This window comes from Protopterus annectens, chromosome 4.part0 (genome assembly GCF_019279795.1).
Source record: "Protopterus annectens isolate FY-2018-M chromosome 4.part0, PAN1.0, whole genome shotgun sequence".
NCBI lineage: Eukaryota > Metazoa > Chordata > Ceratodontiformes > Protopteridae > Protopterus > Protopterus annectens.
The window spans coordinates 51276198-51294889 of record NC_056733.1 but is presented as its reverse complement, the minus strand read 5'-3'; the positions used below and the strand labels follow the sequence as shown (position 1 = coordinate 51294889).

At 40.6% G+C, this 18692-nt stretch overlaps 1 protein-coding gene across 1 annotated transcript in view; it reads right to left on the bottom strand.

The window, feature by feature from the left end:
- LOC122800210 (lysosomal alpha-glucosidase-like) overlaps positions 1 to 18692 on the bottom strand; it is a 122399-nt gene that overhangs the window by 37992 nt on the left and 65715 nt on the right. The window contains exon 4 of the mRNA XM_044069706.1: positions 9384 to 9525. Coding sequence (XP_043925641.1) covers positions 9384 to 9525 — 142 coding nt within the window. The remainder of the gene's footprint in view (positions 1 to 9383; positions 9526 to 18692) is intronic.

Sequence of the window (18692 nt, the reverse complement as noted above, 5' to 3'; positions counted from 1 at the left end):
TAATTAACTCTTCACATTTGGCACAGAATGTGAATGTTTGTGAAGAAGCACAGGATTTGTTTAATAGAAATTGTAAAGAAGCACCCATCATATTTCCTTTGAATACTAACCATAGAGATGAAGAAGTTGGTAGTTCTCCTGTTAAAGTTAACGGTTCTTGTGCCCAGAGTGAACTGTTACTACAAAGTTCGTTGATTTCAAGTCACAGCACTCTCAAGGAATCTACTCCAGTTTCTCATGCAGTTAAGAGACAAAGCACTAGTTTTGAGAGGCTTTTAACAGATCCCAACCACTTTACTGTTAAAAATACATTCCCAGCACAAAATGGACAGTTCAAACATATAGACAATGTTGATCCCATTGCTTCCACTAGCGCTGATCATTTTTTATTGTTCAGCCCCACGACTAGACAGAGTCCTATGATTTTTTCCAGAGGAAGGAGTCGAGGCAGAGTGAGAGGGAGAGGGAGAGGGAGAGGCAGAAGCAGAGCAAGAGGACAGAGACATTTTTAACTGCTTCTAACAACCCATTTCCTGACCTTGTACACACCCAAGACATTTTTAATCTTACAGCCATTACTCTTGATGAACACTGTTTAAACTGTTTACGCAAAGGCTTGAAATTCATTCCCTCACAAAGGGCTTCTGTTACTAATGTTTTAATTGATCTTAAGCTTTTTTGCAGAAAACTTAACTTAAAACAGGGCATAAAAAACAAGAATTTTAATGCTTTTATCGATGGTACTGATGCTGATGAAGTTACTAGCTTGAGTATTGTAGCTAACTCTGGTGGGTTGCCTATTGATGCTATTGATTGCGGTTCTGGTTCTACATCTACAGACAGTGATAGTACTGACTCATGTTAGTCCAGTGTCTCCTTTAAAAAGGAAGAGCACATTTGATCCCCCTCTTAATCCAGCTTTGAACATTTTTTCAAAGGTTTGTGAGAGAGAAATAAGAGTTACTTTAAGCAGTAAAACTCCTTTTAAATGGCATAATTTAACTAAGGAAGAGAGGGCAGCAGTTGATAGCCTTAGTGTGAATCCTGACATTAAAATCCTTAAAGCTGACAAGGGAGTGGGCATTGTTATTATGGAAACTAAATGTTATAACAGTAAGATGGAAGCTATATTAGCTGACACTGAGAAATACAAAATAGTTTCCCCTGATTTTGTTTCCAACAGTTTTTTGAGGATTGATAATACCTTAGCCAGACTATATCAGGAAGATAGTATTTCTGAGCTAGAAATGGATTACATGGAAGTTAAATCACTACAGGTGGGCAGATTTTTTTGGGATACTGAAAACCCATAAAAACCCTACAGATCCCCCTCTTAGGCACATTGTGGCATCTGGGAAAACCAAAACTGAATTTATTTCAGCCTTGTTGGATTTTTTCCTTAATCCATTAGTTCAAGATTCTCAGTTTTACCTACAGGACTCTTGGGTATTTTTAGATGAAATCTACAGGTGCCCACCTCTTGATAGACAATGCATACTAGTCACTTTGGATGTGGTAGCTTTATACCCCAGCATTCCTCACCATGAAGGGTTGGAAAATGTGACCAATTATCTTGTCAAGCATACTTCTACTCCCCCTCACAGAGTTATTGCTTTCACCACTTTGCTTAAGCTGGTTTTGGATAATAACTTTTTCACGTTTAATGGTATCTTATACCAGCAACTTCAAGGAGTAGCCATGGGAGCTAAGGTAGCTCCAGCATATGCCAATCTAGTACTTTGTGCTTGGAAAACTGACATTTTATCTAAGCTAGAGGGTTTCAAGTTCATCAGTAATTACAAGCGTTTTATTGACAATATTTTTTTCTTGTGGAAAGGGTCTCTTATGGAAAGCACAGTTTTGTACCTACCATAAATGTAGATGTTTGAGGATCTCCATTGCTGCAGTCCTTACATATGGGTAGTCCGCTGTCCACAATCGGCCCGAATACCAAAGGGCTAGAACCGGCGTCGGCGCCCGAGACTGACGTCAGAACGTGCCAGTACAAATGCGCATGACCGACACCATATCCTCAGTCTTTCTTGCCTCAGACGTCAGAATGCAAAAAACACCACCCAAAACCCAACCTAAAAAGAAAAGGCGGAAGGAGGGAGGGAAAATTGGACTGCAGCAATGGAGATCCTCGAACATCTACATTTATGGTAGGTACAAAACTGTACTATGTTCTTCGTCTCCCATTGCTGCAGTCCTTACATATGGGTAGAATCCCAGAGCAACGGAAAAAGGGAGGCTGGCTAACTAAATAGCATTAGGAGCTGCTAACATGCCCTGTAAGATTGCAGTGGCAAACCCAGCCCTAGACCTAGAATAAAGAGGTAAATGATAATGCTTTGTAAAGGTATGTACAGAACTCCAAGTAGCTGCCTCTAGAATATCTTTAGTAGCTACCCCTCTCAGAAAAGCAGTAGAGGTGGCAGAGCCCTAGTAGAATGAGGCCTGATCCCAACTGGAACATCCTTTCCATGATGAGAGTAACAAAAGTAATACAATGGCCAATCCACTTGGAAATAGTTTGTTTGAGACAGCTTTCCCCTGTGAAGTCAAAGCAAAGAAACAAATAATTGTTGAGATCTTCTGAACTCTTTGGTTCTGCTCAAATAATACCTTAACTGCCTATGTACATCCAAAGAATGCAAAACTTTTTCCCCTTTATTTTGGGGGTTAGCATAAATAGTAGGCAAATGTATAGATTGGTTCAATGCCACATTAGAAATCACTTTAGGCATAAAAGTAGGATTAGTACGTAAGGAAACTCTGTCCTTGTGAAAAATCAGAAAAGGTTCCACTGCCATGAGGGCCTGTAATTCAGATACCCTTCTAGCAGAAGTAACAGCCAACAAAAAAGCAGTCTTCCAAGACAACAACTTCAATTCAGCTGTAGCTGCAGGTTCAAAAGGAGGCAGAGTCAGCTTTTCCAAAACAAAATTAAGATCCCAGGCAGGAGTAGGAGCTCTTGGGTCTTATATTCTTTGCCCTCTAAGAAACTGTTTAACCAATGGATGTGAAAACAAAGGAGGGTCACAATCATAGTGAGCAGAAATAGCCGCAGCATGCACTTTTACAGAGAAGGACAAACCCTTGTCCAGTAAAACAGTCAAATATTGCAATGTACAACTCAAATTAGGCAATTTGACATCAAAGCCTTTAGATGAACTCCAAAGAAAAATCTCTTCCATTTATCAGCATAAACCTTTCGGTACTAGGTCGCCTGGCTTCCAAAATAACATCCAAAACTTGTTGAGGGAGCTGAAGGCCCTCCTTCCTTAAAACAGAATGCGCCAGGCTGTCAGGTGTAGGGATTGCACCCTGACATTGAAAAAATGATTGTTTTCCTGAGACAATAAGTGAGGAATCTGTGGTAATGGCCAAGGTGTCCCATGAATTAAGCTCCTCAACAGAGGGTACCAATGCTGACGAGGCCAATCCGGTGCTATAAGGATCATGCAAGGTTTGCCCCTCCTGACTTTCAACAGTACCTTTGGAAGAAGAGGCAAAGGAGGAAAAGCATACACGTGAAGGTTGCTCCAACTGAAGGATAGTGCATCTATTTTCCAGGCTTTTGGATGAAACAGCCTTGTGCAAAACAGAGGCAGTTGGAAATTCAGAGGAGAAGCGAACAGATCTATGTCTGGAGTCCCCCAAGCCTTGGTCAATTGAAGAAATACCTGAGGGTCCAACTTCCATTCGTGAGGATCCACCATCTGTCTGCTCAGAACATCTGCTAAAGAATTTTGTGCTCCTGGCAGAAACTGTGCTCGAAGAGTGATGTGCAGATTTAAAGCAGTTTCCCATAACAGCATTGCTTGTCTGCAAAGAGGGTAAGAATGAGTTCCTCCCTGCTTGTTGATGTACCACATGACAGTTCGAACCAAAGAAAAGGTACCAGCACTTCAAAAGACCAATAATACAATGAATAAGTGCCAGAGAACATTGTAACTCGGTCCAAGCAGTTTATTCCACAAACTTTTAAAATCACATAAATTGTTAAAGCAAACGATAACTTGTATTAACGCTCTTACAACAACAGTTCAGTATGCGTTTTCGTCCTTGTACATAGGACTTCATCAGACAAGTCTCATTAATTAATTAAAACCTTTAAATAGTGAATCAAATCAATTTGCTTGTATAAATTATCCATAGACCTTTCTTTGTTATTTCAAACCAACCTATCATGATACAAGAATTCATGAATATTAATGCCTATCTAAAAAATGTGCACGATTACATCAAATGCATAAATTATTTACTCTTATATAAAAAATATTTACTTAAATACTTTTAAAGGTTTTAATTAATTAATGAGACTTGTCTGATGAAGTCCTATGTACAAGGACGAAAACGCATACTGAACTGTTGTTGTAAGAGCGTTAATACAAGTTATCGTTTGCTTTAACAATTTATGTGATTTTAAAAGTTTGTGGAATAAACTGCTTGGACCGAGTTACAATGTTCTCTGGCACTTATTCATTGTACCACATGACAGTTGTGTTGTCTGTTCGAATCAACACCAGTCCTGGTTGAAGTAGGTTCTTGAATGCTTCCAATGCAAATTGAACTGCCAGCATTTCTTTCATGTTGATATGCAAGTGAAGTAGCTCTGGGGGCCAAAGGTCTTGAATCCATTTTCCTTTGAAATGAGCTCCCCAGGCTGACTCCGAGGCGTCTGTCGTTAATATCTGACTTGCCTCTGGTTGGGTCACAGAGAGTCCCTTGTTTAGGTGACATTCCTGAGCCCACCACACAAATTCTTTCTGAATGCAAGGTAGAATTCGAATGACAGTGTCCAAATCGTGGCTGTGTTGAGTCCAAACGCTTTTGAGATACCATTGTAGCTTCCTCATATGCAGTTTGGCATTGGGAAGTACTAGAATGCAAGATGCCATGAACCCCAAGGCTTGAAGGACTGTCCTTGCAGTCAGCCTGGATATTACTGATAGCTGTTGGAAGTATAGGTGAAGATTTCTTTGTTTGTCCGGGGTAAGAAATGCCATCTGAGTAGCTGTATTCAGTCTTACACCCAGAAAACACATCTCTTGTGAGGGTACTAGACTGGACTTTATTTCGTTCACAGAATACCCTAGGCATCTTAAAACTGTCATTACATACTGCAGATGTTGAAGAAGTTCGTGCTTGCCTTGAGCCAGAATCAAACAGTCGTCCAGATAAGGATAAATTTGAATTCCTTTTAGTGTGAGAAAAGCTATTACTGGAGCCAGGACTTTTGTGAATACCCTGGGCGCAGTAGATAAGCCAAAGGGCAATGCAGAGAACTGGTAATGCACATTCCCATTCCGAAATCTCAGGAATTTCCTGCAACTGGGCCTGATAGGAATGTGAAGGTAGGCCTCTTTGAGATCCAAAGTCACAATCCAGTGATCTCTCCCCAGCATAGGCAACAGCTGTTGCAGTGTTAACATTTTGAATTTTGGAATTTCCAGAAAGGTGTTTAGAATGGATAAATCCAGAATTGGTCTCCAAGTATTTCCTTTCTTTGGCACTAAGAAAAGACGGGAATAAAACCCTGTGCCTCTTTCCGCAGAAGGAACCTCCTGTATTGCTCCCAACTGAAGCAGAGAAGAAATTTGTGCCTGTGCTTCCAGTCTTTGCTGAGGAGGCACATCCGGCATACCTTTGAAAGGAGGGAATGTGTGAAAATAAAATTTGTAGCCTCGATCTATTATGTCCAATACCCATTTGTCTTGGGTAACCAAATGCCAATTCCTTTTGAAAAGTCCCAGTCTTCCTCCTAGAGGAGCTGCCAGCAAAGCAGAGTCCAGCAGCTGAAGACACAGGTCATTGGGTCTGCTTCCGAAAGGACTGACCCCTGCCCTCCCCAGCAGAAGGGGTAGAAGAACTTAAAGTCCTAGAAGTAACAGGGCCCTGAGAGGAAGCCCTACCTCTACCTCACCTCGACCTGCCCCTAGAATGAAAATCCGAAGAGGGAAAAGACCATCCCTTAGCAGGCCAATTCCTACTGAACTTAGGGGGCTGAACCTGTAAAAAGTCCTTAACTGTCTGCATAGACTTAGCTTTTTCCTCCATTTTTTTCAAAACTGATTCTACTGGAGGCCCAAAAAGAACATCAGATTGCAAAGGAGCATCCATAATACGAGCCTTAACATGCTCTGACAAGGTCTGATCTTTAAGCCAGGCATGCCTGCGAACAACAGAACTAGTAGCAGCCACCCTGGAAGAAGCTTGTAAAGCATCAAAACCACACTGCAAAGAATGCTTACCAACCTGGTCTGAAGCATGCACTAAATCCTGAAGCTCCTTACAATCAATACCTTCAGCTAAATCATCTACTTTACATTTCAATTGACCCAGCAAATAATTTTGATACCTGAGCATATGAAACTGACAATTTAAAGCTCTCATAGCCAAAGTAGAAGAGGTATACAGTTTTTTACCCCACCTATCCAGGGCCCTAGCATCCTTGTCCAGAGGAACTGGATTCTTAACCACAGAAGCCCTAACACCTTTGGGGCCTTGAGAAATAGTTTCTGGATCAGCCCTAGGACTCTTGTATAAGTACTTGTGAGCTTCCGGAACCCTGTAGTATCTATCTGGTTTAACCGGGGCAGGAGGCAGAGAATCTGGGTTAAGGGCAGCCTCAGAAAATACATCCTGAACAACATCCAGTACAGGGGGAATAGCCAAGGGCCTATGCTGAGGCAAAAACAAGAACTCTCTAAGCCTTTTACAAGAATCAGAGTAATCCTGGCCTTCCCATTTGAAATGTTCCCTCATGGAATGCAAGGTCTCAGAGAAAGAAAAATCTTCTGGAGGGGACGCAGAGGGAGTAGTGTCCTCAGCCTCTGAATCAAAATAGGGAGGGAAATCCTGAAGTTCTTCCACAGAGGAATCAGATTCATTGGAAGACTGAACCAAACCCTCCTACTCTGTCTCTACCCTGGGCCTCTTCTCAGGGGGGGGCATAGAACCCCTAATTAAAGTAATCAAATCTTCAGCCATCTTTAACATGTGCTTCCTAGGAGCTGGACCCTGGGGACAAGCACCAGCAGGGGCAGACTTAGACTTAGCATGGCTTTTAGAAGGAGGAGGCCTAACTACCCTAAGAGGGGAGGGAACCACCGACACCTGAGAAGCACCCTCAGCCTGGCCTAACACAGGAGAAGCCACTTCCTGTAGTAACAAAGGCTCCCCTAGAGACTCAGGTAAATTTTCAGAAGGAGCCGCTGAAGTAGTCGGTGGTTCTACAGAACCGGCGTCCGGAGCGGACGACTCATCCTGTTTGGACCGCAAAGACCTCTTTGCGTTTCTTAGAAGAACAAGACGTCGGAGAATCCGACGGCATGTTGTAATTACAACGTTTACCAAACACTAGCCTAGCACAGTCCAACCGACGTTTAATAGTACGCTTGTTAAAAGTAGCACAAAAGCGACACCCAACAACGTCGTGCTCAGGCCCTAAACAAGGAATACAGAGTGAATGGTAATCCCTATGAGGAATCTGTTTCCCACAAGAAATACAGTTATTAACTTTTTCTGACATCCGTCAATACTGAGGCAAGAAAAAGACAAAAGTGTCCCCAACGGGGTACTTAGCCCAACTTGGTCTCCGGTCTGAAACTCGAAAACCGACAATTCCAGAACGCTGAACGGCACTTGCAAATGCTGCTTCTGCTTAGGACCACGCGGCAAGAAAGACTGAGGATATGGCATCGGTCATGCGCATTTGTACTGGCACGTTCTGACGTCAGTCTCGGGCGCCGATGAACGACGCTGGTTCTAGCCCTTTGGTATTCGGGCCGATTGTGGACAGCGGACTACCCATATGTAAGGACTGCAGCAATGGGAGATGAAGAACATCTAGATTGTTTTCTTGATCAGTTGAGCCGGAGTATACAGTTTTTGGATTTTACTGTCTCTGGAAAAGGGAATGTAGTAAATTTTTTGGACATTACCCTGGCCTTAGATCCCCTTACATAAAGATTCTCTTCCAACATCCATAGGAAAAGCACTTTTCGTAACTACCACCTTGATTTTCCGAGCCAATATCCTCTCTTTATGAAAAGGAACATAGTCAAGGGGCAGTTTGTACTCTTAGTCACATTGTGAGTGATGATGTTTTTTCTAATGAAAGTCAGTTTCCGAAACGACTTTTTGTGGACAAACATTACCCTGAAAATCTGGTTTCTGATGTTTTGAATGAAGTTACTTCATTTAGATACAGTAAATATCCTCCCATTCTTAAATTTGGTTACATTCCCAAGTCTTCGGTTCCTGTTGATGACCTCACCGGATTTCCCCTTCCTATTTCTCTAGATGCAGAACCCATTAGGAACATTTTGTCTAAGAACTGGGATATTATTAAGGGTAGCCATGTATTGTCCAGGGTATTGGGTGACACCCCTAGTTTTAGTTACAAGAGAACTAGGTCTTTGAAGAATCTTTTTGAAAAAAACATCCCCTTCTCTTCTTAGTTGCCCTTTCAAATGACAGGGATGTACAACTGTGGCAAATGTGTTTGCTGCCCTTTTATTGCTTTGGGTGCTAGTTTCCAACTTCCCAATCCCAAGTTTCTGATACAGGTTAGTGATTCTTTTGATTGTAATAGCACTAACGTTGTCTACCTGGGAGTGCGTGAGGAATGCTCTGCCTTCTATGTAGGAAAAACTATTAGAAAACTTAGTGATCGCATTAAGGAACACCATCAGGCTATAAGGAAAGGTGACTGGAAAAATGCTTTGGCTAGACACACACTTTCTTGCTCCCAATGCAGCAGGTTTTTGTTCAAATGAAAGAGGTTCTCCGGTTTGATCCTCGGATGGGGTGCCTACTGTGCAGAGTCTAAATGTCCTCCCTGTGGTCACGTGGGTTTCCTCTGGGTGCTCCGGTTTCCTCCCACATGCCAAAGACATGCTGTAGGTGGATTGGACACTCTATATTGGCCATAGGTCTGAGTGCGTGCATGTGTGTGCCTTCTGTTGAAGGTTGGGCATCGTAAAAATCCACTACCAATCATGAGCGGACAGGTGATCTGCTGTGGTGACCCCTAACTGGGAAAAGCCGAAAGCAGAAGAAGATATATATATATATATATATATATATATATATACATACATACATATATAAGCACACACACACACACACACACACACACACACACACACACACACACACACACACACATTGTCACACTACCTATCAAGGCATTTTAAAGTTTGTAAAAAATGCAGGTATATTTTAAATCTCCAATGCAGTATGGACATTTTGTGTATGGCATCTGGTAAAAGAACCTAACATTATTCACATGGGACATATTCTGACTGACCCCATTTCACACTATAACAGCTTTTAAATACTTTAAGTAAAAATACCATCAATACTATACTTACATCATACAAGCTGTACCACGTAACAGGGGGGAAATAGCCTTTCACTTCTGTTTTGCCTTGCTGTAACACTGGAGTGATAAGAAGGGCTTCTCCCCACATCATCTGATGGTCCACAGTCCAGGTGTTAGGATCACTGGGAAACCTACCAAAGAAGCAACACCAACAAAGATGTTACTTCCAATCATCAATCTGAAATGTGATTGCTAAACCTGACATGCACCACTTCACCAGTGTTGCAGATACTCGGCATTTTCACTTTTAAACTTGTAGAGAAGAAACTTAAAGGAGATTAGGCCAATACTTTCATAGGTGATTATCAAACTACCAGATGTTTGAATACAATTGCTCATTCATCAAGACAAATTTATCTGATATGTTATTTCCATGTATCTTGTATACTAGACACACACACACACACACACACACACACACACACACACACACACACACACACACACACACACACTAAAAACACTCACGTGCACACAGTAGGACAAAAATTTTTTACACACTTCCACCACAGTGCATGTAGTAGTCACAAACTGCATCCATTGTGCTTCTTTGGTTCCACTGACATGGAAAGAGTTTAAAAGAGGAAATGTCTGAATTGGGCATACATGAATCGCAAATTATCAACTTGCCCATGCATGTGTTTCTAATTCTTTTGTAGGTGTTGGGCTCCTTTCTGCTATGATTCTGTTTGTGATTTCCTTTCTTTTTTATGTTGACGCTCATTCAGTGAATGCATTTTCTATGAAGGAAGTGGACAGTGGCACTAATGCTTTATCTGTTAAAGTGAATCCTAATCTAGCATACATTACTTTTTCTGAACTGTACGAGAATTTTTGCTCATTTCTAGTCAACCAATTTAACAATTTAAGATGAAAAATGCACTAATTTAAGCAGGGCTTTAAATTAATTAAGTGCCTTAGCCGAAATGGCACCCTAGGCGAAGTAGTGCTCCGGCGCCCCTTAAGCCCCACCCACACCACACAAGAAAAACCCCTATTTGAGCCACACCCACTGGGTCATTCCCCAACAAAGCCACTCCAGTCATTTCCTTAAATTATTTAAATGCTTAGGAAGAAAAAGATACCTTGTAATGTAGTTAAACTGCAGCTACCTTTGCATATGTATTTTCTACTTGAAATACCAGAGCCAGATCATGGTCAAGTAGAGTCCTAGGAAGGGTAATAGACCACCACCCCAGAGCAACCCCCAGCTGCAGCCCCCTCCTCAGCCATTTAGGGTTACCACCTGTCCCACTTTGCGAGGGACAGTCCCTCATTGAGGAGTTGTGTCCTGCAAAAAAGATGTAAAATTGGCAAATGTCCTAAGATTTTAGGACAAAATTATTTCCTATATTTTATGTAATAGTTGCATAAAACAGTTATTCTGTATCTGAAACACCTAAGTGTTATAAAAACAGAATAAGCAACTAAAATGCTACAAGAATAAGCCTTTATTTAGGCATAAAAGTGAAGTTCTGTCTTTTGCACTGGCCGTGGGTATGTTTCGGCCTGCAAAATCTGATGTTTGTATCAAAAATGTCCCACTTTGGGCATTTGAAAAGGTGGCAACCCTACAGCCATTCCAGTGTTCCATTATTTGGTTATCTCACCAGTTACCATGCATACTGTTCTATTTGCCTCTACAATGATTACAAATATCGAAATAAAGTAGCACAAACACAGATAGCCATTTGCTAAAGAAACATTACAGTCTCACAATGAAAACAGACTTAGCATGAGCAGTAAACTTGTCTGCCCTTGAAACTCACATTTATTGAAATGGCAAAACTCACATTCATTGAAACAGCATGAAAACCCACATTCATAGAAATGCATCTGGTTGGTGGAGAATTAAGTTTACCTTTAGGCTGTTTTCAAAACAGACTCCTTGCACACATTTTTTTAGGGCCATGCATACATGTATTTATTCTTTAATTCACTTTCCCGATTGTATTGAATTATATTCCTTGTATAATACAGCACCACTTGTTAGAATATGTTTTCATTTTGTAGTTTTAAACATTCTTTTAATAAGCAATGAAACTAAATGTATGAACCAATAACTACCCAGTCCAGAAAATTTCAACAATAAAAGGCCACTCAAGACTTCTATCATTACAATCCACCAATATTACTCCACACGCACAATCTCTGCAGAAGTAACATCATCTGAATTCCACATTAAAGAAATCTGTAACTAATGAAGAGGTTGCTACTGGCAAACAACTTTACACATCAATGTTATCTACAAATTCAGTGCCTGCTGCCCTTGAAAATTTAATTGCCTATATTACATTACAAATTAGTTAGTTGGTAATATTGCAGCAGGAAATGACTAAAGTTCACAGTCACTAGGCATCTCATACAAAAGGACATACTCAGGAGTGTAGAATCCCTATCCCCCCTTATAATGCACCAAATAATCAACAGTCATATGGGCACTGCATATCAGCACTCCATCTACATGGTGTGAGAGTGGAATCCACAGCCTTCAGTACCAAAGGCAATTATACTACTAACACTGCTTTCACATTCTACAACACAGTGTGCCATTTGATAAACAAAAAACAGCTAGTTGCACATTGAAAACATTTACACTTGTTACAGTGTGTTAAATTTGTAGTTTTGAACATTTTTCCAGTAAGTAACAAAACAAAATGTATGACCCAATAATGACAAACCTGCCCATTTCAGAACATTTTAACCATAAATGGCCCCTCAAACTTCCTTAAACAGTATCATTCAGTAAGTACAATCTCTGCAGAAGTAAAATTCATCTGAATAATTCTATATTAAAGAGATTTGTAACTAATGAAGAGGCTGTTACTGGCAAAGAACTTTACATTTCACTGATCCATCTACAAATTCAGTGCTTGCTGCCCTTGAAGAATTAATTGCCTACACTGCATTAAAGAAAAAAATGGTACACTGATAATATTGCAATACAGAATGACTGAGAAACAGACAAGTTCATAGTTACTAGGCATCTTAAACAAAGGACGGCACACTAAGGAATGCAGAACCCCTGTCCTCTTAAAATTAAACAAATTGGCAACTAGGACATTACATACCATGCCTCCATACCTCTCAACCTCTTGGCACAAAAAATCTGAACAAAGCCTAAAATAATGGGGGGGGGGTCACAAAGGCCCCCAAACAGGGGCAGATTATAAATATTGCTCTTATAGACTTAAAAAGTTGCTAGAATAACAGCATTTGTCTTAGCATGCATTTTTTGGCAGGAAATAAAGGCAGAAAATCAAATGTATGACATTTAGTTATTTAAATCCTCACTGATTTGTCAGAAAAAACACAAATTTTATGAGGAACAGGTCAAAAATGAGGCATAGGTCTGGACATTTGAGAGGTATTCATACCTCTCAACCTCTTAGTGCAAGAAATCTGGACAAAGCCTAACATGATGTAGATGCAATGGTAGAAAAAGTAGGGATAGATTTTAAATATTGCACTTTTGTAACTTAGAAAGTTGATTTTTTGATCCTACTCTTTTTGATAGGTTCTGTAATATCTTTTATATCCACATGAGCTACCATCAACTCAGGCAGATAGGTTCTTAGTTTAAGGTCTAATCTGAAGGGCAGCACAGTTAGGAGTGCAGCACCCACCAAAACCTGCCCTGCAGTGTCAGCAGTCTAACCAAAATAATTGTATGCAATTGTTAAAGGAAACGTAAGAAATATTTTGTCCTAAATCTCAAGATGCTTGCCATTTTTTTCATGTTTTCTCCAGGACAAAGCTGCTCATTTAAGGACTGTTCTGTTTAAAGAGGGAAATGTGGTAACCCTAGTTTTAAATTATATGAATTTTATTATGATGACTACTGCTGTAGTATAAATTAGTTCAGAGCCTGAAGATGCTGATATGGTGTGTCACAGGGAAATATCCTGCACTTTTTATCACAGCTCTTTATCTCAGATAGGTCTGTGTGTGTGTGTGTGTGTGTGTGTGTGTGTGTGTGTGTGTGTGTGTGTGTGTGTGTGTGTTTATTTGTTTATATGTGTGTTTCTGTTTAAACACTTGTGCATGGGGCTGTATGAGTGTACTGTACACTTCTCTATTTTTTGTAAATGGAACTTTAGAACAAGTTGTGTACACATGACGTTTGATTGACTAAATGTGTATGTGCCGGACAAGACAACGAGCAAACTACTGAATTTCTACACACACACACACACACACACACACACACACACAAATACACTTACTTACCTACTTTTTAAATGAAACGGCCACACGCATACACACAGAATTAATCCCCCTCAAAGTGCTTGTTTAGTTTCCACGTGCCACCATAAAATGTCTTTACATCAGTGTTGGTGATTGGCAAACGTGCATATGACATGCATACATTTCTCCTTAAACGTAGTGGAAGCCTCCTCGTCACACTGCAGGTATAAAAGTGGGAGGGCGCTCGCTCCTCCCCCTCGACCTACGATTCTGGCACCCTATGGTTTATTTATACATTTTAATTAATGTACTTTTCTTATTATGCATTCGCATAATAAGAAAAGTAAATTAATTAAAATAAATAAATAAATGAACACAAACTGCGCCCTTTACTGTACAGCGCCCTAGGCAGTTGCCTAGTTCGCCTATGCCTAAGGCCGGCCGTGAATTTAAGTTCCATGTAGACTGGCACAAAACATCTTCAAGTATCTGAAGTACTATTTATCTGTGTAGTACACTGTAAAGTAACACTTACCAGTGTTTGTGACCATCACTATAGATAGTGTTCTTACATAGAGTTTTTCTTTCTGTACTCATAGCAGGTAGATACAATCTATAGGTTCAGCCTGCTCTGTTTGCCCTCTCTACCATCTGGCTCACTCTGCCCCCCACCCTACCCAAAACTCCCACCCTTCCCCACCATCACTAAAGTTATTCTCCAGTTACCTCAATACACCCTCATCTAGCCTCCAATCAAAACATACTGCTTTCCAGCCATCTTAACATCCAATCAAATTTCTTCCTTATAATTCTTAACACTCTCCTATCTAAATTTAAATCCCTCCCAATCTCATATTACTTAAAACTATCATAAATCAACATTTCAAATACCATATACATCTCCTTAACCTAAATTACTACTTCATCAATATTTTTTTGTTTCTATCTCCCTATTTGTTCTTGCATGACTAACACAATTACACCCATTTATACCCCTTCACCACACTTCCTCACAAACGCAGATAATACATTTTCCACTAAACAGTCTTACTCCCAAGGCATCTCACCCAAACTCTTTTACTGTCTCCATCTTACCTCTTCTCCTATAGATATCTATACAAGAGTAGTTCAATCAACATTATGCTTAAAGCTCTTCTAAGTCTATCTCCCATAATAATAACTGAAAATAGAACATCCTTACCAAACTAATTATTTCCTTTTATCAACTAACTTACTATCACTCTGTTGCAACATACATCTGAATTCTGGGCCAAGCCCAGCTAGCCAACCTAACAATATAACAAGTTTCAGCCCAAACAGTAGTCTTCCTTCCTTCCCAAACAAGGGCTCTAGTATCTTAATATTTAATATAAATATAACACGTCTTACAGAAAAAGTTCATGAACTACATGCATGCATCTCACAATATTCCCCGATATACTAATTATCACATAAACATAGCTAAAAAGAAATAACAGAACAACAAATACTACTTCCTGGCTATAATATCCTCAAACTAGACAGACTAGAAAGAGAGCAGGGGGAGGTGCGGTAATATGTAACAACCCAGTAGACATAAAACCTTACCCAAACAATACCCCCACTTCCATAATGCAAAACTTGTAATATCTCTACTTAAAATAAATAACCAAAAAAATATGCATTGCTGTACTATATATTCCACCAGGCACCAATGCAATAATTGCATAAGATATCCCAAGCTGGTTTAAGCATACCCTTTTGAAATTATTATACTAGGAGACTTCAGCACAGACTGAAAACCATAATCACATCCAATTAACCTACCCAGCCTCTCAAAAATCATAAACCCTCTGACTAGAATTGACAAAAAGTCAATGCTCGACTGGGCACTCACCAACAATCCAACAGATATCTGCTCCTCAGGGTGCCTACCCAGATATATATTAAGTGGCCATTTGGCCACTTTTACCAATTGAGTAACTTAACCTTCTCTCAAGATCTTTTATCTGATACACTGCAAAAATGTAACTGGGTACCTGTAAACACCGTACCACTTAATGAAGCAGTATCTTGCTTTAAAACCACTTTTCTTAATATATTAATTCAGCAAGCCCCACTAAAAGAGTAAAACCTAACTCAGCCTCATGATTGACAAGAGATACCATCAAGTAACTGATTTAAAGAGACAGGGTATGGAAACATGGCTAAAAATAAAATACAAACAGTTCTTGAAAAGTTTTGACATCTAAGAAACATTACAAAACAGCAAGTAAAGATAAACAAAAATACTATTTCAACCTACAACAAAGACATCACAATAATTCTAAGCTTTTCTTGAAAATATTAATAGACTGCTGAAACCAGGACAGTCCACTATACCAACCTCTCAAAATAATAATAGCTCTCGTCATACAAACATTAGTAGTGGTGTGGTGGTGCAGGGGGGCTTTCCTCTGCATTAAACATGTTTTCAATATTTTGAGTTTTCAGTATTATGACACAGATGCATCAGGAAGCAGCTATAGAGCTCAGAGAGCTGCCATGAGAGAAGGTGAGTGCTCCACTGAGGGAAGGCTAGGCTGCATCACCATACCTGGAAGATGGCCTGCTCCCTACCACCTGCTTCTCACCACAGGGGAAGTATGGGCAGGTGAGGCACAAAAGTATGAAAGAATGGGTTCAAAGATGTCTCCCCCTAATTCAGGGGTGCCTGCCTGTTTGTTTATTATTTTATTTTACATTTGCTGACCAGGTTAGTCAAACTGAGCTAAGTAGCCCTTTTTCAGTGCAGCCCCAGGGAAAACAGCTCTACAGTTTTACAATTTTACTGTTAACGGTGTCAGCGGGTTACAATGCATACATACAATGGAATACCTTTTACCCGAAAAACAATAGTGGAAAAAAACATAATAAACATACATAACAGAAATTATTCAATACAAACATTTTCAATAAACAGTGAAGAGTTCATAGTGTAAGTAGTAATTTCATGAGATCTGTGACATTATAAATGGAGATAAGAGCTGGAGAAGAAGGGTGATACTTTGAAGAGGTTTACGAGCTAAAAAGGTTTGACGTTTTGGTGATTACATATGAATTAATGGGTCAGGGAGGATGAGTGCAGAGGCAGGACCAGTGAGTTCGGAGGTCCTCTCTAGTGGCAGTTTTGAAATGACTTGGATGTTTGCAGGACCTGATTTCTAGTGGTAATTTGTTCGAAGATATGGTAGGATTGTAGCTGTAGAGGTTGCAGCCAATTTTAGTCTTACGTTTGCATATTTGTAGTAGATTAAGGTCAGAGCTACGTAGGGACCTAGTGAGGGAATATTGACAGATGAGAGGTGATAGGATAGGGCAAAAGGATTTCGAGTATAGTATAGAGCAAATTATTTATAGTTGAGAGAGTAGAAAGTACAGTTTTGTACCTAGCATAAATGTAGATGTTCGAGTGCTAATACAGCTGCAGTAATCACAGATGGGTAGAATCCCAAAGCTACGCATAGGGTGGTAGGCACTAGGTGGAACTGGGATGAGCCAACACAGCAGTGGCAAAGCCTGCAAGGCAGGTGGTAGTGTTTTGTGAAGGTATGCACAGAACTCCATATCTTTGGTAGGAACTCCTCTGAGGAAGGCTGTAGAGATAGCTGTGGCCCTGGTGGAGTGGGATCTGAGGACAGATTTTCCATGATAGGAGTAACAAAACCGTATGCAGTGGCCTATCCATTTTGAAATAGTCTGTTTGGTAACTGGCTTCCCTTGAGCTCCTACAGCATAGGACACAAAAAGTTGTTCTGATTTCCTGAAGGGCTTTGTTCTGTCCAAATAATAACGTAGTTGCCTATGGATGTCTAAGGAGTGTAGCAGCCTTTCCCCTTTGTTTTGAGGATTGGGGTAAAAGGTAGGTAAGTGTATGGCTTGATTTAAAGCTACCCTGGATACCACTTTAGGCATAAAAGACAGGTTGGTTCGAAGGGAAACCCTGTCCTGATGGAATATGAGAAAGGGCTGCACCGCCATGAGGGCTTGTAGTTCTGAAACCCTACGAGCTGAGGTAATGGCCAGAAGGAAAGCTGTTTTCCAGGACAAATATTGCAAATCTGTTGAGGCAGCTGGTTCAAAGGGAGGCAATGTTAATTTTTCTAAAATGTAATTAAGATCCCAGGCCGGTATTGGTTGTTTCCTTGGTGGTCTTATATTCTTAGCCCCTCTGAGGAACTGTCTTAAGAGTGGATGAGAGAATAAGGGTGGATCCGTGTTGAATTCTGCAGAAATGGCTGAGGCATGGATTTTTATGGAGGAAAATGAAAGTCCACTGTTCAGCAGCTCAGCTAGATACTGTAATACATGAGGCAAATTCAGTTTTCTAGGGTCCTGGCCTTTTTTCTCATTCCAAGAGCAAAACCGTTTCCATTTTGCGGAGTAAGCCTTTCTAGTAGATGGCCTCCTGGCCTCCAAAATGACATCCTGCACCTCTTTGGGGAGTAGGGTCTGTTGTGGTGTTAAGGAATTTTCCATGCAGCGAGAGTGTTTTCAGCTGACTGTGAAGAGTTTTGTAGCTGTTTGTGTCAGCAGAAGAGGCATTAGAGGTAGGGACCAGGGAGGAGTATGTGTTAGGCTCCTCAAGAGTGGGTACCAGTGTTGCCTTGGCCAGTCTGGAGCAATCAGTATCATCTTCGGTCTGTCTGCTCTTGCTTTCAAGAGTACCTTGGGCAGAAGAGGCAGAGGTGGGAAAGCGTAAACTGTCCATGCTGTCCAACTGAATGAAAGGGCGTCCACTCTCCAGGCCTTTGGATGAAAGGTCCTTGAACAAAACTTTTCCAATTGATGATTCCTGTGGGAGGCAAATAGATCTATGTCTGGCCTCCCCCACGCTTGGATTATCTTTGTAAACACTTGAGGATGCAACTTCCATTCGTGTAGATCTGTCATATTTCTGCTTAGATTGTCTGCCAGTGTGTTTTCCAAACCTGGCAAGTACTGTGCTTGAAGTTCGATTTGCCATTCCAGAGCCAAGTTCCAAAGTGTCATGGCTAGTCTGCACAGGGGGTATGAATGTGTTCCTCCTTCTTTGTTTATGTACCACATTACTGTGGTGTTGTCTGTTCTTATCAATAATTGTCCTGGATGC